This window comes from Haliotis asinina, chromosome 6 (assembly GCF_037392515.1).
Source record: "Haliotis asinina isolate JCU_RB_2024 chromosome 6, JCU_Hal_asi_v2, whole genome shotgun sequence".
NCBI classification, from domain to species: Eukaryota; Metazoa; Mollusca; class Gastropoda; order Lepetellida; family Haliotidae; genus Haliotis; species Haliotis asinina.
In genome coordinates, this window is record NC_090285.1 from 47411379 (window position 1) to 47434622 (window position 23244).

The following is a 23244-nucleotide window of genomic DNA, read 5'->3' on the forward strand; positions in this document are numbered from 1 at the left end:
GGCGAGGGACTACAGAAATAGGCTTTACGCATTGTGTCCATGTGGGGAATCGAAACTGGATCTTCAGCGTGACGTGCCATCACCTCAACCACTAGGCTACCCCACTCTCCACAATGGATGTAACGAATTTAGAATGATAGAACAATGGAAAAAGTACAAGTGTCAATGTTTTATTTTAAACCTGTTGTGAATCTTTCAAACATATGACTAATATGACCGTTAGCACCCATACAGTTCCACGCGCAAGCCCGGGTGTGTCCCCACCCCTTTGTGCCACGTGAGGGGGAGGAAGCGGACAAACCGGGCCCGGATTGGGGGATCGAACGGCTTCAGTTGGGGAATCAAGTAGGAAGCACTGCCGTAAAATATCTGAAGATGAAGAAAATGTGTATTAATAAATGATGAAGCAAACAAAGGTATATTTTATATTCAAGTTAATATTACAGTATTTATCATAAATGATACAGATGGTGAAATGACCTCGGCCGAAATGAACTCAGGCCCACATCCGTTACCTACATGACGAGTGAGTAACGAGTTGTGATATTCCATGTTATGAGTGAGTGAGTTTATTTCTACGCCGCTTTATCAATATTCCAGCAATACCTATGACAGATTGACTGAAATACCAGCACTTGGTTTAACATACTGCAGCCATGTGGGAAATAATCGAACCCGGGGTTCGGCATAACGAGCGAACGCTTTACCCTCATACCTACCCCACCGCACCTTTCACGTTACGAGGTGATGATTGTATAGCTGACTTAAAAGAATACATTACCTTCCTGTAGATAATAGGAATTAGTTACCTATGACGCAAGATTAAGTCATTAATACCTCTAGATTGTGCTATGAGAAATGGTAGTGAGGTAAAGCCGAGTCGATTAGATTATCCACAGGAGACTGATTGTTTATGAATTAAGACTCGTAATCAGTATATACGTGTATTTTAGAATTCACTTAGTCAGTGAAGAGTGGGATATTTTTGTTTTGGGACGTTTTTACTGTTTTAAACCCTAGTTAACGACAACACGATTATGATTGCTACGTCAGAACTGAGACAAACCAGTGCATGTCAAATAGAGAAACGCTTCGTTACTGCCGGGTACCCATTTAAGACGTCACTATTATGTGAACAGAGGATCGGATCCCGGTACACTTCGCAGAAGAGGCAAATAAAGTGAATGTCCGTGTCCCTTTTTTTCATCCTCATGAAACACATACTCACACACTCGGTCATGTCATAGTCATGTCATAGATGCTCACCTCAGTCTTCTTAGTGGTAGCATCGAGAACGTCCGTGAAGACGTTACCGTCGGTGCTATATTGGACGGTGAACTCGCTTGTGTAGAAGTTTGTGCTGACGCCCTGCACAGCAAACCGGTTCAGTTTCATCTCTGTGTTCAGATCAACCTGCCGGACACAGGTAGAATGATCGATAAATCAAATGCAAATCAAGAGAGAGATCCTTCGGAAACAGTTCCGGGCACAATTCAAGAGATCGATACCAAAACACAAACTGAGTTATTGATACACCTGCAAAAAATCAAAGATCGATGTACCAGACAATAAAAGAATCGATCTGCCGGACACTACCGCGATATCGACACAGATCCAACTCTGATGGGTCGGCCTATCGGAAACCAGATATCTATTTGTAAATGCTACCATTCCTTGTCAGTCTTCGTGTGGTATTCTGGTCACAATAGGCCCCGGGTACGTGCGACATGGCTGATTATGTGCACTCAACAACGAGTACACATGTACCATACCTGTACTCGGGGTTTTCACCAAGTTATATACTCTTTTTTAAAAAGTAGGGGAAATTCATGTTTAATGTACGATGAACAAGTGATGGTAGACATATAGGAGTCAATCAATGCTCATATGATAATTGTAGTGTATTGGTGATAATAAGTTGTGCAACTAGTATGATTAGCATCTGTGACCGGAAGCGGCATGGCCTGTGCGGGGAGTAACGAATAAAGAAAGGGACAGCCAAGACATGTCTCTCGTCTGTGCATGTGATGAACTCTACTCTGGCAAACACCACAATAAAAAATAATATCTTGAGAGTGCATCACCACATGCACTTCCATCTGACCAAAGCTGTAATGTGTGACTCCACCACAAAGGGTCAGACATTATTTCAGACCCCAAGGCACACAGCGAATGAGTCTCCCAATGACCAATTGGGTGAGTATGTTCCATTCTTCTTGAAGCGCACACCAAGTTCCTCCAGTGTAGTGTTTAGGCATGGTGATAAAGGGAAATTTGTCGTTCATTAGAATTCTTCCTTTGAAAAATTAACGTTTATGCATCCTATCCCTAATTGAAAGTTCACGTTCAAGTACTTTTTGGACGAGCCATACGTCCAAGACCAGCGTTACTCCAGGTCTTTCTCCGAAATTAAACAGACATGCCATTATGTAGTGGGAATAATGTTCAAAACTTAATTACTAATATAATATATATAAAATTTACATATATTAACATTAGAGAGTGAGCTTTAGTCATCATCCAAGACAGATTCATAAAGCTGACAAATACATACCGATTTCACTGAGATTACGTTGAACCCTCCCGTCATTCCCACCCTCTCGCCCCGTTACAAGGGTGTAAGGGTGGACCCCAGAATTACCTGCAGCCAGGATCCAAGTCCTTGCCCCACCCACCCCACACCAAGAGGTGCGTCTAGACGTCCGTCAGATGCCTTGGAGCCGTTAAAGCTGTAGTGTGCCGTGATCTGGGCGTCGGGGACCACCTTGTTCTTCATGCCAACGCCGAGGGGATTCAAGGAACATACTGCAACAAGACCAGATCTAGACTCGTAGACGTTCCGGTAGCCAGTATAAATTTGAAAAATATATTCTAAAAACCTTTTGTATTAATGTTCCCTGTTGCACGTCGCGGATACACGACTGCATAAAAGAAGTAACCACAACATGGCTTTAAATATCAATTCATCTTACTTGGTGTGTATTTCTGCAAGATTTGGTAACTGTCAGGAGTCTAATGAACCGGACCGGTGTATATATCTTATCACATTTATCCACAACCGCTTGGCCTGTAGACCTCAGAAGGACTGGGCCAGAATTGGCCTTCCTCAACCCATGCTTGCCGTAAGCTCCGACTAACGGAATCAGGTGGTCAGGCTCGCTGGCTTGTTTCACACATGTCATCGTATTCCAATTACACAGATTCATACTTATGTTATTGATCACTGGATTGTCTGGTACAGATTCGATTGTTTACATATCGTTGGGATGTAGGTGGAATATTGTTATGTGAGGCGTGAAAAATATCCAAACCAAACGTAATGATCTGTACACCGAAGCTCACAAATGGACAGTCAAGGTAAAGAGTTCCACCTACAGACATCACAGGTGGTACCCCCATACAGGGGCATGCAGTCGCAGCGGAAGCCCCCCGGGACGTCCACGCATGTCCCCCCGTGAAGACAGGGCCCTGAGGAACACAGCTCTCGCTCTACAAGAGAACTTGTAAAATATTTTCTGCATTTTCAAATAAGTCAAAGGCTAGTCCATATATATAATTATAACGTTAAGACAAACTGAATGTTACTAAACATATTAAAGAAATGAATCCTGAAGGCAATCATGAAACAATGGGTGCTAACAGTATGGGATTCAGTTGAGGACATAGTATCATACATAGTAATATTGCTTGATCATCATGCAAATGTCTTACAATGCGATAGGTTTGGTTACCCTTAATCTATCCGTGACGATACCCGTTAGAATTGGTCTACAGAACCCATGCTTGTGATAAGAAGGGACTAATGGACGGCAAGAGTTGCTGACTTGGTTGATACATGTCATCAGCCAGTTGTGCTGATCGATGCTGTTGATCACCCGATTGTCTGGTCCAGACCCGATTATTTACCGCCCGCTTTAATATAGCTGGAATATTGCTCAGAGCGCCGAAAAACAGCAACCAAAATTACCCGAGAGTCAATACAATAGTAACAAACGAATACACACGATTTTAAGGACGCATGCACAGATATGTATGTATACGTCATCATGTTTTTTCAAAAACTCTATTGGGTGAAAGATAATGGATAATGTATGCGTGCGTGCGTGCGTTCATGCGTGTATGCGTGTATGCATGTATGCGTGTATGCATGTATGCATGTATGTATGTCTCCAGCAGTGAACGATGGATTCAGCCATGACGTACATCGATCACGTACCTCTGATGTCAATGGAGAAGGTGCCGTCGGCGTACTTGCCGTCTTTGTCAGTGATACGGATGCTGAAGCTGTAGGTAGCGTCATAGTTGGGCGCCATGCCGCTGATGACGCCAGTTTTGTTGTTGAGACTGATGCCAGGTGGGAATCGACCAGATATCAAGGCAAACTGTAACTCTCCACCCTCGGGATCCTTGGTTGTATAAATCCGTACACGGTCAAGCGACTACAGATTCATCCCGTTAAAACAGATCTCCCGCCTTCCATACACAGTCAAACGTCTCAAGTCACACCCGTTAAGGACCTCCCGCCATCCATTCACTTACTTATGTAACACATACACTAAGTAACATTAAGACTTGATTTTAAATATCACACTACAAAGAACCAAGTGAACATATACTCAATTCAGATGCTAATGTGATCTGTTCTTTCTCGAAATATGTACTTAGATGTACTATTCAACCTGTTTTTTCAGTTTTTTTCAGTTTTAATGGTTTTTTATTCACCAAATTCTCTTTTTTGTCATTTCAAAATTAAAAACGTGGGTGAAATGTATTGTGATATCTAAATATCCTTATCCAAAAGATGAATGGTACAGCATTTCCAGCACTTGTTATATTTTTTAATTAAACAAATAATGATTAGAATAATGTCATGATCACCGATATCTGGTAAACCGGAACACAGGATATGATAATATGGCTTGAAATTTTGTACGTAACTAGAATACAGCGTCATACTAACCATATTCGGGAGTTATACAAAGAAACATACCCAGGAGTTATTCAAACAAACATACCTGGGCGTCACACAAACATACCTGGGGGTTATACAAATGAACATACTAAGTATATTCGGAAGTTATACAAATATACTAAACATATTTGGGAGCTATACAAACATACTAACCATATTCGGGAGTTATACAACCAAACATAAACAGGAGTTTATACCTGGGAGTTATACAAGCAAACATATAAAACATACCTACGTTCGAGGTATACGAAACGACAGACATGGCTAATGCAAAATAAAAAAAACATACTTGGGCGTCACACGGACACACGTAAGCGTTGCACAAACATAATTTGGCGCATACAAACAAACATATCTGGGAGTTATACAAATAAACATATCTGGGAGTTATACAAACAAACATACCTTGGCGCTGATAGCGACGGACAGGTTTTTCCCTGCATCGAACGTGCCCAGAGAGTCATGTACAGTTTGTTTGGTCCAGACAGGTGGAAGGCTGTTCACCATCTGCATCATAAACACTAATACATCCAATATATTCTATATTCAAGGCCCTAGCTTCATATTGTCTAATTGTAAACGTCCATGCATAATATTTTCATGGCTATTTTTCCAATAACGTCCAATATTTCATCTCTGTTTTTGCGTGCGAGTGTGCGCGTGCGTGTGTGTCTGTGTGTGAAAAGAAACAGGGGTAATAACAAGTGTGTTGTAGTGGTTAGTATGCTGGCCTCTCACGCCAAAGGCCCGGGAGACACAATAATGTTGTGATCTGAGTTTCACGCTGTGTTGTGTCCCTGGTCAAGACTCTTCTTCCACATTGCACTCAGTCCAGCCAGCTGTTTAAAACGGGTACCCGAAGAGCGAAAGTACAGACCAATATGGTCACGCTTAGCTCTAAGTAGCAGTTTTGGAAGTACAATTCCGTCAAGGTCATAACACCAGAGAGCAGAATCGCGTTGGATTCTAGGCGCAAATATTAGCATTATCATTAGTTGTTGATCAGCTTTTAAATCGATTCAGCAATCAGTTGGACACATGGAGGTTCGACACGAGGGTATTTGACCGCATCTGCCTAAAAACCTCATACCATTCAGGAATATTCCATTTTTGCGAGCATACCACTAGCAAATACCAATGCACTTGAGAAGCAAGTAAGTTATATCAGATGAAACATTTTTAAAGGAATGAAATATATTGTCACATTTTCCATTAATTTCTCTTCATCATCTCTTTCCACCTAGGGTTTATAATTTGCGTTTAATCAGTCGTGTAAATCCAGTATTCCCTATTGTTCTTAATGGTATATGTAACCATGTTACTGACAGCGATTACACCCTCTATGTCGTAGCCGTTGATGTATAAAGATCCATTCTTTCCAGGGTACAGCAGTATATCACCTCCAACACCTCCCTGAAAACGAAAACCACAAATAAAGGCAATGAGAACAATTATCAAGCTGGTTGTGGTCACTAAAACGCACTATTTGGATCAGGTATCCTGTGATTAGACATTTGTAATGCCACTGTAATGCAAAAAAGAAAACTTTGGAGGGCAGTTCCGTTATCATTATATACTCTCCAAAAAAGAAAACGCATAGACGAGAGATCTGTTGCGAGAATGTCGTATTTTCAAACATGTATAACGCGTCCACAAACAGACTTTAGTGCATACAATTTTACACTGGGCTAGAAGAAGGTAATGTCTACACATCCAAGTGGATACTTTTAGATAACGGAGATGTTGGTGACGACGTAGCACGACGCCGACGTCGGGTTTCTTTGATTTCAGACCAATCCGTTTCATCTTGTTCCGTTCAGTTTGACCGGACATCCTCCTAAGTCGAGGCACCCTGGCTGCCGTGTCTCACATGAGGCAGTGCGATCACGCAAATACAGTACCCGGATGTACCGATCTTCGGCTGCAGTGCCCGTACAGGGAGTTATTTGTTATACCTGTTTGGTTGCAACGAGCTGTAAGCCATAATGATATCTTGCTCAGACTAACATTCAGAGGCCTGGCAACAAGAGATTGGTAATCTCCAGTATGCATTCTTTCAATGGGGATGTTCCGTGTCGGAGGGACTAGACGTGACGTTGTGATGTGATCTTGAAACTAGTTAAAAACGAAAGCCAATTTCTGAAAGTATTCTGGATTTTTATTGCCAGACAGTGGATGCTCCTTTGCTGTACAATTTAATTTGAAAGGAAATTTCTGTTGCGTTGTGGAGATACCTTTCTAATCCTGGTAAGAAATCTCGTCAAAATCAACATTTCCAGGTAAAATCGATTTTCCACTTCCACTGTAAAATCATGTTATCAACACTATAGGTACATATTTTGACAATTGTTTGAACACAATAGGTAATTAATATATTTTTTAAAAATACAAGTCGCCTATGCGTTTCTTTTCTTTTTTTGTTTTTTGATAATACTTATTATACTATTCAGGCGTTCATAAGGGATATTTATTTTAGAGATAGGACGTTGTTTTAGCGACTGTTTTTCAGACTCTCATTCGCGCGACAGTGAGTGAGTGAGTTTTACGCCGCACTCAACAATATTCCAGCTATATGGCGGCGGTCTGTAAATAATCGAGTCTGGACCAGACAATCCAGTGACCAACAACATGAGCATCGATCTGCCCAATTGGGAACCGATGACATGTGTCAACCAAGTCAGAGAGTCTGACCACCCGATCCCGTGTGTCGCCTCTTACGACAAGCATAGTCGCCTTTTATGGCAAGCGTTGGTTTCTGAAGACCTATTCTACCCCGGGACCAACCAATGTTTCACATAACCAGTCTGTCCAAATTAAAGATTTTTGTATTTCTGGTGAACCGCTATATTGCTGTAATATTGCTAAAGGCGGCGTAAAACTAAACTCACTAGCTCACTCACTCAAAATTTTCGTGAACGTATGTATTAAAATGATTGTGAACATATTACCTGAACTACAACGCTTCCGTTTGGCTCGGCCGTCACGTTTACATTTGGGTAGTTTACCTCTAAGAAACTGAAACATATACACACATTTTACAATTGGCATTAAAATTTAAATTCAGATCACGTTTCATCACGTCTAATAACCTCACCTTCCATAAAGTCTCACGACTGAAAGAGCCAAGGTCAACAAAACTAACAACTTCCCCTCCATTTCAGATGTTGTTTTCAAATCTCACATGGCGAAGAATCTTTGCGAACTATTTCTTCAAGCGGACCCCGTTCTGTGGCCATTCACCGCTATTTTTTTAACTGCGGAGGAATACACACAGTCTCATGTCTTCCATCAGTGAAGTAACCGTTACATGAGCACTTCAGATGACCTTTGGTTTCACGAAAAGATAACGGCATGAGTTGGATTGCATGTTTAACCAATTGCGTGCATGTTCACATGTGACGTAATCAGTGTACGATCCTCCGTCGGAAGAAGTAAACGTTTTCCAAGAAAACTTCAAACGTTAGTTCCGAGATCGTGTCGTCATTTATAACGTCCTTGTTTTCCTCGTTCTGATAACGATATTCCAAATTAAAACGCCCTCTATTAGTCCTTCCAGCTTTCCACTTATATTTTATTTTTTATCATTATTTGTTTTCATTATGCCTTCTTTCTTTCTTTATTTTTTTTATGAGGTGGATATATATTGTTAAGTTGTAACAGCTTTAAAATTTGTGAAATCGAATTGTGTAGAGGGCTGCATAATTATCATACATATTTTCAATCATTCTCAACAACTATTTTAGTTACTTAAATATGAAAAAATGTCATTCATGGGAATAAGGTTCTCGTGATGAGCACGTTTAATGTTTTTGTGATGAAGATGATTTAACGAGCGCTTCGGATTGCACCAGTATCGCATTCGGAATAGTTCGTAAAATCCCCGAGATTAGACCAGACAACCCAGTGATCAGTACGATGGGATACGATGACATGTGTTAACCATGTCAGCGAGCTTGACCACCCGATCCCATTAGTCGCCTTTTACGTCAAGCATTGGTAACTGAAGATCATTTCCAACCCGGGTCATAGAATTAAAGTGAAAATACAAATACAATGATGATCACAGTGACCTTGCTCTATGAAACCGACATTAGTCCGGACTAATACAAGCAATAAGTACGTAAGTAAATTAATGTTAAATACGACGATGAGTCTCATTTCGCTTAACCTCACCTCACCTCGCCTCGCCTCAAACTTAATGAATATTCAATATCTTTTGTCTAGATGCAAAAGTGCATATTAAATCAGCAATTTATCCCAAATACAGGACCTGATCTTCTCCAGTCTATCATGTGTATATAGTATATAATGGTTATGAGAGCTATGTATTCTAATCTCCGAGTGTAAGGTCATCTATCTGTCTATGTAAGTGAGATCTACCTACCGAGTGCGTTATCCTCCTGTAGGGACATACCTGTGTCGGAGGGAAAGGCGACAACCTCCACGAACGCTGCATGTGATGTCTCACCTGTATTAGTTCTGCTTCATACAAGGCTGCCAATATGGCACCCGTCTTCCTGTTAGTTGTTCTTTTACAGATAGGATGTGTTCAAAGTCAGGTAGATGGCGGGTAAGTGTGATATATTTTTACTTTAAGAACATTTATAAAAACGTTTGATTTGAAGCAAAATATAGTTTCACAAGAGATTATGCTATTCTGGGATTGATATGATTATCTGTACGATCATGTTTTGCGTTAAAATGTTTACTAATCTTAATTCGTATTTTTGTTATTTTGTTTCTATAAAGATGTAGTTTTAACACTTTTCTCCTTTCAGCATCTTGGAAATCCATTACCCAGACATCGTGCTTGAGACGGACGGAGATGGCAACATCACATTTGGGGTGAGTGAGTGAGTGAGTGGGTGAGTGTGGTTTTACTTCGCTTTTAGCATTATCACAACAATAACTCTGCGGGGGACACCAGAAATGGGCTTCGCACATTGTAACCATTTGAGGAATCGAACCCGGGTCTTCGGTTTGACTAGCGGACGCTTTAGCCATTAGGCTAGCCGCTGCCCCGTTTATAGCGTAACCGTAGTTTGTTATCCTACTGTCCACTAAAGTATACAGCAAGTGGCGGGACTAAATGAACAATTCGTTATATCCGTCAGTTCGTGTTATCTGTCAGTTCGCTATATCCGTCAGTTCGATATATTCGTCAATTCGTTATAGCCACCAGTTCGTTATATCGTGTTGGTGTTTATTGTAGATCAGATGTGATGAGTTTACCGATTCCATGCGTTGCAGGCGGGTTCTTCTGGCAGTGTTTACCTGAGACCTGGAACAGGGGGGACGGTGCTGTATCATGATTTTGACCTCCTCTACTTTATCAAGGTGAGAAAATAAAACCCATAAAACATATATATGACGATTTACACTCACACATAACTTATGAAATGCAATAAGTGAAATATAACACATAGCATGTAAAATATGTAATTAGTAACGTATGAACATAAGCATATATTATACAACTCATAGCTAACATATTCACAGTTGTAGATAATACACAGCGCCCGACACGTTGCATATCACTAATTATCCAGGAAACTTAACCCATGGCAAACTTTGAGTCGTATGTAAGTCATTATACACTATGACCTTTTGTCAGCGCCCATAGCTCTTGTATGTACTTAAACAACATAAAATGCATGTTCCATTGTAGAATGACATGTCTCTCTTGTAGATCATGCGGAGTCTCCCGCCAGTTTGGGGTATCCCATCAGCTGTTGGATTTTTCGGCAAATACAACGGCGGAGACTACGTCAACATAACGCTCAACGCCAAGGTACCAGGTCATGTCCTCATTCATAATTCATATTTTATGTTATTGCTATATTTAGAGGGGTTCAGATTACAAGTCTATGCGAATTCCAGTGCAGTCTGAATATTCGTAAACATTGCTCAGTAAGTGAATTCAACTGTCTCTTGAAATCATTGGGTATTCATATGATTCATATTTCTAGCTGTCCGTTTCCTTTTGGAATGAACGGCTGGTATATGCCACTGAAGCGAAGATAAAAACGCACGATTATTTTATGTTAGAGTTAATATGTATAATATGCAAGAATATTATTATTTACTGCTTTTGAGAGTTGCCATGTGCAAAGACCACAGGTCTTCTTTCTTTCAGTTGCAGTTAAACAACGCTATACGCTTTGAGTCACTGCCCTACACTGATCCACATGTAACACATGTGATCTCATATGACTTTTATTAAAACTGCCCTGGTTACCGGGCGGGATGAGATGGCCCTATGACCGCCACCCTTCTAGTGCTTGGCAGCGTAGTTTTTAGTGTGTACTCATCAAATGAGCAGGATAATAACCTTAGCGTTTTGAGAATGGACCTTGTGTTTGGAAGATAGCCCAATACCAATACACGCTATCTACTACCCTTTTAGCATCACGATGCTAAGATTCTAGTCATGATGATATATTGCCAGAATAGTGTGCACTAAAGCTGCGATATGATAAGGGTGGCGATACGATACTTACCACGATATTAACGCCTTTAATGCTAACACCAACCGTGAAACACCTTAAGACCAAAAAGGTTTAAATAAAAGAAACTTTACTTTGAAAAAGTCGCATTAGGCACTTTCGCTTAAAAAAGTACAAATATATAAAACATGATAAAGTTATAACAGAGAAGGTAGATCAAAAACATCTTTAATGTCTGCATGTTGCCGGATGCTGCCACTGCAGTCAGATAACAGAATGAAATTCGTGTTGACTTTAAAACCAGTTTATTTAGACATGTCGCGATTGTAGCAATATCCAAGGTTAAACATCGATGTATCGTGGCCTATTTTAAGTATCGTATCAGGATATACGTCAATGTAAAAAGCTGTAACGATTCGCTATATCAGCGGGGAGTGCGACGTTCGGTGTAGGCACTACCGCCGTTACCAAGGAAACATAGCAATGTAGCAGGAATCTGAAGCTGAAACAGAAGGATAAAGAAGTCATTAACATGTATACCCAGGCAACAACATGTGAATCAATACCGTTTCAGGACCCTGAAGGAGAAGAACTGCTTTACACAATCGTTGCCGGTGACCTTCCAACTGGTATTGTCCTTGACCCAAGAAACGGTGTCATCCGGGGCTTTGCTCCCGACGAAAATGCATATTATGTCGTCACTATCCGGGCATCTGACAACCAACACAAGCATGCTGACGCTGTCTTTCGGTTTGAGACGAAAGGTACTTGTTACTTGCCAAAGAAAATACAATTGGGAATGTCGGTATCATTCATCACTGGTTCACATTAATGGAAAACGACAACGTCAATGAATGATCGGGTTGAAACAAACAAATAGGCTTCCAACATCTTCCGTGCGTGTTGTGGGAAATCAAACCCGCGAACGAGCGAAAGCTGTATCCACTGTGCTAACCCCACATGTTACCTTTGAAGATCCGGTTTAGAATTGTTCCAGGAATTCAGCAATACGATTAACGGGATCATCGTATCCCAAATGCGTAGATCGATCCTCATAATGTTTAATCACTGGATTGTCTTGTCCAGACACGATTAGTTATACACCGCCGCCATGTAGATAGGATATTGCTAAATATGACGTTAAACAAACAATCAAAACAACGAGCAGACGTCAAAAACTTCACCATCATCTCCCTTTCAGACACGGACAGATGCAAGCTCCTGACACCGTGTCAGAACGGCGGAGTTTGTGAGGACAGGAATGGCTTCTACAAGTGCAATTGTGTCGGCGTCTTTGGTGGCACAGACTGCGAGAAAGGTGAGAGTTAATGCCACCATGTACACTCAGTCTAGAGCCGGTGTTCCTTTAACTACAGCAACTGATAAATCTTAGTAGATAGGTAAGATAGCCTTGGCTCTGAGATCGTCAACGATAGTCCTGGACTTGTTGGGCTACAATGTGGTATGACTCTTGAGTGCTCATTTTGTGGTGTCCATGAGCGTCATTGGAGATACTCTTAGATTTGTTTCATAATTAAATAATTAAATTGAAAATACATTCCAAGAGAATACATAGAAACGACCCTAACGAAATCAAAGAACTCACGAATTGTTTTGACTGTCTTTAGTTGTCAACTGCCATGCCTGGTGGGTATTTAAACACACAGCTTTCTAACAATCGTAACTTCTCGTGTCATTCCGGCAAGCCGGATGGTCGCGGAAAGAGGCAAGTTTCTATTTGCAGGTGTTCTTTGACCTTTTTGAGATGAGATCACGTCTTTGGAATCATCCTTCTCTATCAGTCTATCTCTATCTGTCATTGACCTACATGGGTTACATTTATATTTCGTGTCTCCTTCAGCATGTAATGAAACATCATTCGGAGTAGACGCCCATCACAAGCTCATCCCCGACGCACAGATGTCTGCGTATCGGAGTCACAACACCAGTTTTGCATCTGATGGGCGCCTGAATGGGAAGGGATGGTGCGGGGTGGACCAGCGCTCCTGGCTGCAGGTGGATCTCGGTAATAACGATACTACTACTGCTACTGCTACTGCTACTGCTACTGCTACTGCTACTGCTACTGCTACTGCTACTGCTACTGCTACAGTATTATTTACTACTACTACTACTCCTGGTAATAATACTCCTACTACTACGTATATTTTCTCGGCTACTACTAGTGCTACTGCCCCAGCTGCAATTTCTGTTGCTACAGCTACTATTATTCTGCTACTACCCCTACCACTACTACTGCTGCTATACTACTACCCCTATAACTACTACTGTTGCTACTACTACTACTACTACTACTACTACTACTACTACTACTACTACTACTACTACTACTACTACTACCGCTACTACTGCTGCTGCTTCTGCTACTACTACTGCTACTACTGCTGCTCCTTTCTTTACTACTAATAGTATGCTGCAGCTGCTGCTATGGCTCCTACTACTGCTACCACTACAGCCTTCACTATTATTTACGAATATTGTTCCCACTATGATTGTAAATGTATCAAGTGTTACTGGCTTCGTTAGCATGTAAGGCACACCAACAAAATACCGCATACCTGCTAGCCATATTGTTCAGTGTCACGTCACCATAACCCTAACAAAAAGTAAACATGCTTGCTTTCAAAGATCGTGGAAGGTATCTGGTATTCTGTAGTTTTAACGCGTGTAGTTCTAATGTTGAACTGGGCAAGTACGAAACGAATGAATAAATATGAAGTCTACACTTTCACAAACCCATTGCCACAACTAGTATAGCTACAAACCGTTGTACCTTAAGGTAAGCTCAGGCTCGTTCACCGCGTGTTGATGGAGGGGATCACAACCAATCTGTACACCGGCCTCTACGAACTGCAGTACAGCAGGGACGGCCACAACTTCCTCAACTACACCCAGACACCTGCAGCAAACTCCACAGCCACACCCGTCGTCCTGGTAAGACTCATTTCGGCATCACAATATAGTAGCCCTTTGGCGTTTTAACATTATGTTTAATACTTTCACCATCTGTTGACTCAGAATTACTTTGTACACATCTACGTATAATTAGTCATAGCATACCGAACAACAAAAAAACCCGCAGATTTCCCATAAAAGTAAGCGTTCATGTTTATGTCTTCTATTTAAAAAACTTGACAAAGCAGCAGAGTTGTGTTTCTTTTGTTGGTCGGTATATGTACATATATGTAGCCTCGCGGTTGGTTTTGTACGAGTGCGTGCAGAAATATTTTTATAAATATCTAGTCCCTATCTTTAGCGCTTTGATTTGTCATTACAATCCTGAATCATTTCAAAAGGTATTGTTTTTATATATGCTGCTGTTTTAAGGTACTTTTTGAAATTAAGTACATCAGAATCTATGAGTCCAAAATACGCAGGCAAAATGTTTTTATTACTATTTTTGTGTGAAAAAGGCAGGTTTCTACGTTGAACCTACTCTTATAGGAATAAATAAATGTCCCTTGACATGAAATGTTTTTACTGAATAGAAAATAACAAATAAAACAAAAAATAACAAATACAAAATACACTCACAACAGCCCAAAACGACCAAATTAATTTTCTCTGTTATTCTGTTACAGAAAATGGAAGGCAACAGTACCATAACAGACACACCGTTACCCACGGTATTGACTACTCGCTATGTTCGTTTTCTGCCTCTCAGCTACGGCACGGGGTTCTATCCCTGCATGAGAGTCGACTTATTCGGCTGCGACATCTACTAGCCATCACACAAACCATGTACTTTCAGCAAAGAGTTACAGATTAAAATGATAACCCTTTATCCCATGGTCTTATTGTCCTTCCTGAAGATAGCGTTTAAGACTTGTGACCATTCATTGATCTATCACAAAGCTCTTTCAAATGGTTGTTGACAGTGGAAGCATTGTACGTGAGTAAACGCGTGTCATAAGAGTGAATGAGTTCGTGAGTATGTTTTTACGTGACTTCTCGAAATATTCCAGCAATATTATTTCTGGGAACACCTGAAAAGGGCTTCACAAGCCGCACTCAGCAATGTTCAAGCTATATGGCGAGTCTGTAAATAATCGAGTCTGGACCAAACAATCCAGTGATCAACAACCTGAGCATCGATCTGCGCAATTGGGAACCGATGACATGTGTCAACCAAGTCAGCGAGTCTGACCACCCGATCCCGTCACCTCTTACGACAAGCATAGTAGCCTTTTATTGCAAGCATGGGTTGCTGAAGGCCTGTTCTACCCCGGGACATTCATGGGTCTAATTATAAGAACAAAAATAAAGATGATGATACGGAGATGATGATGATGATGATGATGATGATGATGAAGGTGACCAAGTTGCATCTGGGTTACAACTAAATACTCGTGACGAGTGAGTATGTGTGGTTTTACGCCGCTTTAGCAATACTCCAGCAATATCAGAAACACCAGAAATGGGTTTTATACACATGTGGCGAATCGAACAGGATCTACGGCGTGACGAGCGAACGCTTTAACCACGAGGCTACCCACCACCCCAGAAAGTACGAGTGAAAGGCATATCCTAAACAACGAGAAATGTGTTGTGGTTCGGATTGATTTTATAGAAATAGCTTCGTGTTTGTATTTCTAGATAGAGTGATAAGCAGCCATGAATTCATTTTCTTTAATGAATAAATATACTGAAGGGCAAAAGAAGGTACACAACTACTTACATAGTAGCTGAAAATGCAACAAACTAGAAATGGTCATTCAATAGTGATGTAATTGAATATATCACAGAAAGGTTTGGTCCTCAACTGTCCAGTGTTTCCAGCTTAATGTGTTCATAAGTTTGGAGTTTATAAATATTTGGAGCAAATACAGTTGGCATGTCGTTACATACACTAGTAATATTGAGAAGCTCAAACGTATCTTGTGATCTCATGATCCTCAGTGATTGTTCAATTTTTCATCAAATATGATGTCTTCTCTACTTCACCACTACTGGACACGACCCGACTTCGAATCCCCAGACGGATACAAGTTATGAAGCCCATTACTGATGTTCACTGCCGTGTTATTGCTAGAACATTGGTAAAAGCGGCTTAAAAATATACTCACTCACTCATGTAGTGTCATCGAGAACCCTATAATCCGTCGACTTTTGGGACCCTGTTTTTCACAAATTATCTTTCAACCACAAATGCCTCAAAAACCTTTTTGTGCAAACGCTCTGTATATCTATGACTTGCCGAAGGTTTAAATTCATGCACTACCTTGTTTACATTGCCATGCAAACAAACCTATGCGAACTGTATAATCATCACAAATTCATTTTGAACAATTAGATTCCTTGAAGTTTTTTTGAAGACCCTGTATGAAGCATGTGAATACAAGATTAAGAATGTCAGTGTTCTTCTTCTGATCCAGACGTGCCATATGCACCTAGTTCTACTTCTGTGATATTTTCTGAGTTCAGATCTAAATTCACTGGGTAAACAGACCATTTTTCAAACCATCCATGTGTGGAGACAACCCCCGATGTGACTGCAATGCCATCATAGGTCCCAATATGAAACACTTCAGGCGATCTCACTCGAGTCCTTAACTTCTTCTCAAAGGCAGCGAATACAAACGCCGTAGAGGACGGGGTCTCCCAAGAATGAAGGTAGCAATTAAAACGTTCAACATGTTTATTCTTTACGAAGATCTAGTACAAGTGACAACCCAGAAGCTCCACCTTCATGCATGGTCTGTAGGACTTGTTCCAGGCTGTCGGCACCAGTCTCAAGAAGCGGGTCAGTAGCGGAGATGTCCTGCCGAGGTAGCTGGTGACCACTGCGGACGAGGTCGACCCTGCAAGTTCCTGCAAGAGATAACAATATAGTTAAGGCATGAAGTAACAAAAGGTAGTAATGGCTAGTTCTGGATTTATGCTATTTTTTCTGACTTGTCAAATTAAAGCATTTTTCATCGAGTCCATATGATACCTCCTCCGTGTGAAGAACTACCAAAGCTGTATCTCATAAAACAGTGGGTGAATGTTATTCTATGACGCTTTTAGTAATATTTCAGTAATATCACGACGAGGACACCAGATATGGGCTTCACACATTGTACCCATGTTGGGAATCGAACCAGGGTCTTCGGCGTGATGAGCGAACGCTTAATCCACAAGGCTATCCTACCGTCCCTCTCGCGAAAGACGTTATCCAATGTATTAGAATAAACTGAAAATGATGAACATGTTTTAGACTCCTTCAGACTTATTGACAGAAACCAAAGAGAATCGGCCAGAGAAAAATATTTCCAAAATGCGAACCACATTCGGGAGAGAATGTCAAAACAAACAATCTTTTTTCAAGCTGTGTAAGAACGCGACACAAAACAGCTATATGGCGTTTCAGTGACAGGTAGCCACGTTTTATGCGATTCGGTGGTGTTCAGATGACGTCTGGGCTCATTTGAAGAGCATTCTGGACTTTACGCGGGGTGTATTTGAGATACATTCAAGCTGTATTACAACGTAAAAATTTCCGATACATTTAGAGAATATTCCACCTCAAGTCCAGCAGCAATCGAGATACATTGCGACTCATTCGAGGCGCATTCGAGACATTCTGACAGAATTTGAAGTGACTGGTCTTTTCTGTTTTCCCTCGAATATGTTCAGGAGACTTAAAATACGGTTAGAATGGAGTAAAAATATTTAGAATACAGTTAGAATTCAGGAAGAATACTTAGAATGCAGTTCGAATACACCTCGAAAGTTTTAAGCATGTTCATAACATTCGGGCATGTTACAAGAACTGACGCGAATAGTTGGAATGCATTCAGAATGCAGTAAGAACTTTCAGAGTTCACTTCCAATTTCCAGGAATCTCCAGAAATTTTCATTCCGACAGCATTCCGGCTTATCCTGCTTCAGGTGTGATGGGCGTATAAATGTATGGCCGGTACAACAACTACTACAGGGTCCCACATACCCAAAAGGTTCATGTTCACTCATACTAATATTCCTGGTGTGTGGCGCTGTTCTCTAAATAATCGAATCTGAACCAGACAATCCAGTGATACCCATCATGAGCCTTGACCTGTGCAACTTGAACACGAGGACATGTCACCCGAATTAGCGAGTGTCGCCACCCGATTCCGTTACTCGGAAGACCAATTCCTTCCCGGATTTCCACGATTAGACTATTAATCAAACTGACGCTAAGGGACCCTTCTACTTTACCTGAAAATGGACAGTTTTTCACTTGTTTCAACATCCAGCATGTTTCAACTAAAAGCAGTTACCTCTACGACGCCGGTGAAGGGATTGGTGTAGTTGTTGAAATGCCTGCCGTCGAGACTATACTGGACTAGGTACTTGGAGGTGTAGTAACGGCTGTCCTGGCCTTGCATCTGAACACCGTGAATCAACGTCTGGTTGCCTGGCAACATAGAAGGGCGTACTGAGAGAGGTTCCGCGTTGTAATACCTTGTCCATTGTTTAACCTTTTTCTCTATCTTGTGAATGGAGTATAATCACTTAGAAAGTATCAATTCCATAGTCATATGATGTTTATAATAGAAATGATCAATTTGTTCGTGTTCCAATGATTTTAGGTCGGTGGGGAAGCCCGGTGGTTAAAGCGTTCGCTCGTCACGCCGAAAGGCCCAGGTTTCATTCCCTACATGGGTACAATGTGTTAAGATTTTAAACATATTTTGTTTCTCGGCGTTGAAAGAACATTTAGAAGACAGTGGCAACTGACGTCAGATTGTGTCTTGGTGAGAGTTTAACTCACCTAGATCCACCTGGAGCCATGAGTGATCCCCAACTCCGAACCACCCCTTACCCCCGATCCTCCCATCGGATGCGCTGGACGTTGTGTAAGTGAGGTACGCCGACATTTGCGCATTATGGACTGTCTTGACACTTTGAGATACTCCAAGAGCGTTGCTTGTGCAGTCTGAAATGGACAAATACTTAAATCATAACGGTGCAACATTAACCTTCCCAGACACTGAATATCTCCCTGAGATAAATTCCCGGTATGACAATAAAATCAAGGCTTCTTAGAGATACGACCACATCTATGGACAAGGTCGACACCCAATGTAAGGTAACATACTCATCTCGCAGAGTTTCCCGCCATATGGATGGACACAGTCACATCGGAATATTCCGAGTTGTTCTTCGCAGGTGCCATCATGCTGGCACGGACTGTCCATACAGACATGAGAACCTGGAAATACATACAATTACAATTAGAACATTCAGAATTGATTCATCATTGTTGAAAGGGTTGGGCATGCCCTCGACACTATCTGAATATATACAGCTTTCCAATCCATAAGGGCTGCACGAAAACATTGGCTTGCTACTCGCCTCTTTGCAAAATCCACTCTAATTCCAGATAGCAAAGGTTTGCTGTTCCTATGTTGGCATATGTGTTTGTTGCGTTGGCTAATGGTTTGACAACAATGGCCCAACGTTATCTTAAAGGCTCAGAGTAACGTTGACTATGGACACGTTGGTCCTACAGTGAGTGGGCCAACATTTGAGAAATAGTTTTCCCTGACCTTACATCTGTTTCTCAAAGTTGACTCAACGTTGGTCCAACATTGTGAATAAAAGAGTGAGCACATGGCCATTTTCAGCCGTGATTTCGTATTAAGATTTTAATGAAAGTTGAAACACTTACACAGAAGAAATGCAAGAATTCATTTCCGTGTCTTTCAGCTATAATGCCGTGAATTTTACAGCGGTTTTTTTCTTCAAATTGAAATCCAAACTTCTCATCACTGATAAATCACCTGATATGCAAAGAGCAGACGACACTACATTTCTGGAGGCTTTCAGCTGGTAACTATGCATTGTTAATTCTGTGATACTGAAGAAATGTTGCAAGTGGTTGATTATTGTTAAGGAACGGAGAGTTACTCGGACATTACCCTATACTTAACCCCTAGGCTACGTCACCGAGAGAGGTGCTGAAATGGGGTAACAGGAACCAAAGCAACTTTACTTTTGACCGCAATTTTGAAGATTGCATCTGCGAAGGCGCCCAGGGTGTTGGTTGCACGGACCGTCACGACGTAGGTGGAGTCAATGTCGGGAGCCACACCCTTCAGCTCCCCAGTGAGAGGGTCCAGACTGATCCCCACGGGAAGGTCCCCAGCTACCACGTTGTACGTCATGCCGCGACCCTCGGGATCCTGGAAACATGACGACACAGCATAGGTCTATAACAGGTCGGCAATGCACCTTTCTCTGCGCTCCTCCCTCGCAGCAAATAGTGAACTTTGTCAATATTTTGGTGATAGTTTGTGCATTTGTGCATTTAATGCCACTTTTTCAATTTCAGGAATCACATAAATTCTGCTAAAACCTCAAAGAGTTGATCTGATGTTCTGACTGTGGTCAGCGTTTCATGACATAATAAGTACTTTATGTTTATTAGTTTTCGAGTTACATTGCAATTCATCGCCCGCTTTTCAGCCAAACGGACTGCAGTGATTAGGCAAAGTCAGGTCTCAGAACAACAGCAAAAGAAGAAAACTTAAAAGTGACCCTACCTTAGCGTGGATGAAGACTGATATTTTTTGCAGTCCCAAGAAGGATCCCAAGTAGCCGTATGTCCCATAGTCGTCCCAGATGGGAGGGGTGGCGTTGACCAGCTGAATGATAGAAGGGAAAGTGCATCATGACGGGAGCTTGATTTGCTTAATGATTAACTCACAATTTGCTTTCATATATGTATCCACTGGGATGTACAAGACTATGGAAAGAAAGTTTTTCTATGTAATTAAATGGACAGGGTATCCCACAACTTCACGGTTGGTTGTCAGATGATGAACATATTCTGAAAATAGCATCATTGCACAGAAATATGTGAAATGTTTTGTTTGTTTAAATTCGCACTCAAGATGATCTGGCTATATAGATGGTGTCTTCATGATCTACGCAACTGAGACTTACGAAGGACACGAAGTCTACGAGAATGACCACCCGATACATCAGTCGCCTCTAACGACAATCTTGGGTTGCAGTAGACCAATTTTAAACCAAATGTACCTACCCTGATGATGTTGAGGAGGTCGACGTTCTTGTAGTAGACGGTGTGGCCATCAGACGTGATGATCGACACGTTGCCAGGCTTCAGAGCCTGATACAAAACAGGTGATTAGAGTGCATAGTTGTTTCAGGGATCATAGGATCATGTTTGTATTCATTTTTTCTATTCATCTCTGAATCAAAGTGTGTGATCATACGAAAACATTTGTATTCATAAATTGCACTCGTGTGTGAACCAAAATGTCCCTCCGAAATTGTTATATCCTTGTAACTGCGTCTATACTACAACTGTTTACTAGAAACCCTGTGGGGGTTTCACATTGTATTTGGTCCCAATCAATATACAGTGGATGCCCTCTAAACCGGTATTCGTGGTGACCGGCAAATATGCCGGTATAGCGTGCATGCTGGTTTAGTGTACTTTTCCCACTCGTCCGCTTGACTGGTCTAGCCATCTTGACACACTGAGCGACTGACAAATCATGACATGAGAATTTATTTATGATAAAAGTGACACTCACCAATATACCCCAACTGCCTAATCGTTAGCCATACCCTTTTTTCAGGCAGTATCAATGAGACGATCAATATCAATACCGATCCACGGTATTGTTAATACACGTTTAGCCAGTCAGCCGAGTGGAGATGCCGGTTTAGAGAGCGTTAATTACTGTAAAAACAGTCAATCAAGCGGTCTTACGAAATGTGTCGAAATACGATGAACTGATGCCGGAGCAGAGGGTGTGTAAATGATCATAAATTAACTAGCGTCTGTAGGGACCAAGATCTCGTGCTGATATTGACAGCATGCCGGATTGGGGGCGGGGAATTAGGCTGCTGGTTTACAGGGCTTCCACTGTGAGCCTTGTGTAAAAGGTAACTTGGTGAATCGGCTGTTCATAGCTACAATAAACAATACATGCACAAACAAGACGGAAACATTACAAGTCGGCTTCATCACTGTACTTATGTGGGATTTGAACCCAGTTTTCGACGTGAAGAGCAAAGTAAACTTTCAAAACAAATTCCCACTATTCACATTTCCTCGTGATCTTTCTTAATCACATAATTACATAGCCCTGCATATGCAAATCACCGTTGGTGTAACCAAAAGGTCGAGGGGTTTTCTTTCGCCATTCTTACCTCAAACGTCAGGCTTCCGTTGTATCCTGAGACGAACTCCATACTTGGAACGCGGTTGACGATGGGGGTAAACCTACAGTAAATGTTCTGTGACTGTTACTTCTCGTATATAAATTCATTTAAAAAGCATCACATAAATTTGGCATTTGTTGCCTACAGTTTAGTCTTAGATTCGATGTTGAAATTCCTGCATAGGCAGCAACAAACGGTAGATCATAATCGAGGGAGTCGAACCAACAACCTGCTGATCCTTGCAGCTAAGGGGCATAACTCTGCACAGCGGCGCTTGTCGGACCACTAGTTCACTCGAGTCCGCTTTGAACATTTAGTGAATTCTAGGTTATTTTAGGTAGATATTTAGAACACAAAAGTTACTGTGAGACACATCACCTATTGTGTCATGATATACTATAAATGAATAATAAATCTTACTGGCTCGCTCCATTGACGGATAAAACAACTGCAGCCAGGAGACATGTCGAATGCAACGCGGACGCCATTTTGAAATATTCCCTGATGAAAATGTTGCACTCACATTTCATGTGATTTTCTCGGCAGTTCAAAGGCTGGCCTATGGTCATCCTCTTTCTCCTGTGTCATATTTCCATCACACTTTTGTATCTTAGCAAGACAAACACGCAAGAAAACTTA

General features: G+C 41.4%; 3 protein-coding genes across 3 annotated transcripts; 1 reads left to right on the forward strand and 2 right to left on the reverse strand.

Moving 5' to 3' along the window:
* Nucleotides 1–156: 156 nt before the first annotated feature.
* On the reverse strand, nt 157–8169 carry LOC137287658 (lactadherin-like). Its single transcript, XM_067820039.1, has 9 exons — nt 8067–8169; nt 7921–7987; nt 6299–6385; nt 5378–5479; nt 4217–4406; nt 3376–3489; nt 2642–2805; nt 1267–1413; nt 157–369 (listed from the first exon to the last, which is right to left on the reverse strand). The coding sequence occupies exons 1-9, from the start codon at nt 8126–8128 to the stop codon at nt 220–222; spliced, it is 1083 nt and encodes a 360-aa protein (XP_067676140.1). The 5' UTR covers nt 8129–8169; the 3' UTR covers nt 157–219.
* A 1263-nt stretch (nt 8170–9432) lies between these two features.
* On the forward strand, nt 9433–15221 carry LOC137287920 (uncharacterized; the record flags this gene model as incomplete). Its single annotated transcript, XM_067820294.1, has 9 exons — nt 9433–9542; nt 9751–9817; nt 10223–10309; nt 10662–10763; nt 11993–12182; nt 12620–12736; nt 13280–13444; nt 14219–14373; nt 15021–15221. Coding segments are annotated over 9 exons (1137 nt in total), but the record flags the coding sequence as incomplete, so codon positions are not given.
* Nucleotides 15222–17059: 1838 nt separating this feature from the next.
* On the reverse strand, nt 17060–23162 carry LOC137288080 (uncharacterized). The gene is made up of 9 exons (XM_067820455.1): nt 23026–23162; nt 22594–22666; nt 21455–21541; nt 20952–21053; nt 20402–20591; nt 19505–19618; nt 19178–19342; nt 18684–18820; nt 17060–17250 (listed from the first exon to the last, which is right to left on the reverse strand). The coding sequence occupies exons 1-9, from the start codon at nt 23133–23135 to the stop codon at nt 17095–17097; spliced, it is 1134 nt and encodes a 377-aa protein (XP_067676556.1). The 5' UTR covers nt 23136–23162; the 3' UTR covers nt 17060–17094.
* Between the last annotated feature and the right edge of the window lie 82 nt (nt 23163–23244).

Coding starts and splice junctions, on each gene's coding strand:
- LOC137287658 (XM_067820039.1), bottom strand. CDS start 8,128: ATGGAGGGGAAGTTGTTAGTTTTGTTGACCTTGGCTCTTTCAGTCGTG. Junction 6,386..7,920: donor ACGGAAGCGTTGTAGTTCAG/GTAATATGTTCA, acceptor TTTCGTTTTCAG/GGAGGTGTTGGAGGTGATAT. Junction 5,480..6,298: donor ACATAGAGGGTGTAATCGCT/GTCAGTAACATG, acceptor TTTATGATGCAG/ATGGTGAACAGCCTTCCACC.
- LOC137288080 (XM_067820455.1), bottom strand. CDS start 23,135: ATGAAATGTGAGTGCAACATTTTCATCAGGGAATATTTCAAAATGGCG. Junction 20,592..20,951: donor CAGTCTTCATCCACGCTAAG/GTAGGGTCACTT, acceptor TCATGTTTCCAG/GATCCCGAGGGTCGCGGCAT. Junction 18,821..19,177: donor ATGGCTCCAGGTGGATCTAG/GTGAGTTAAACT, acceptor CTATGTTGCCAG/GCAACCAGACGTTGATTCAC.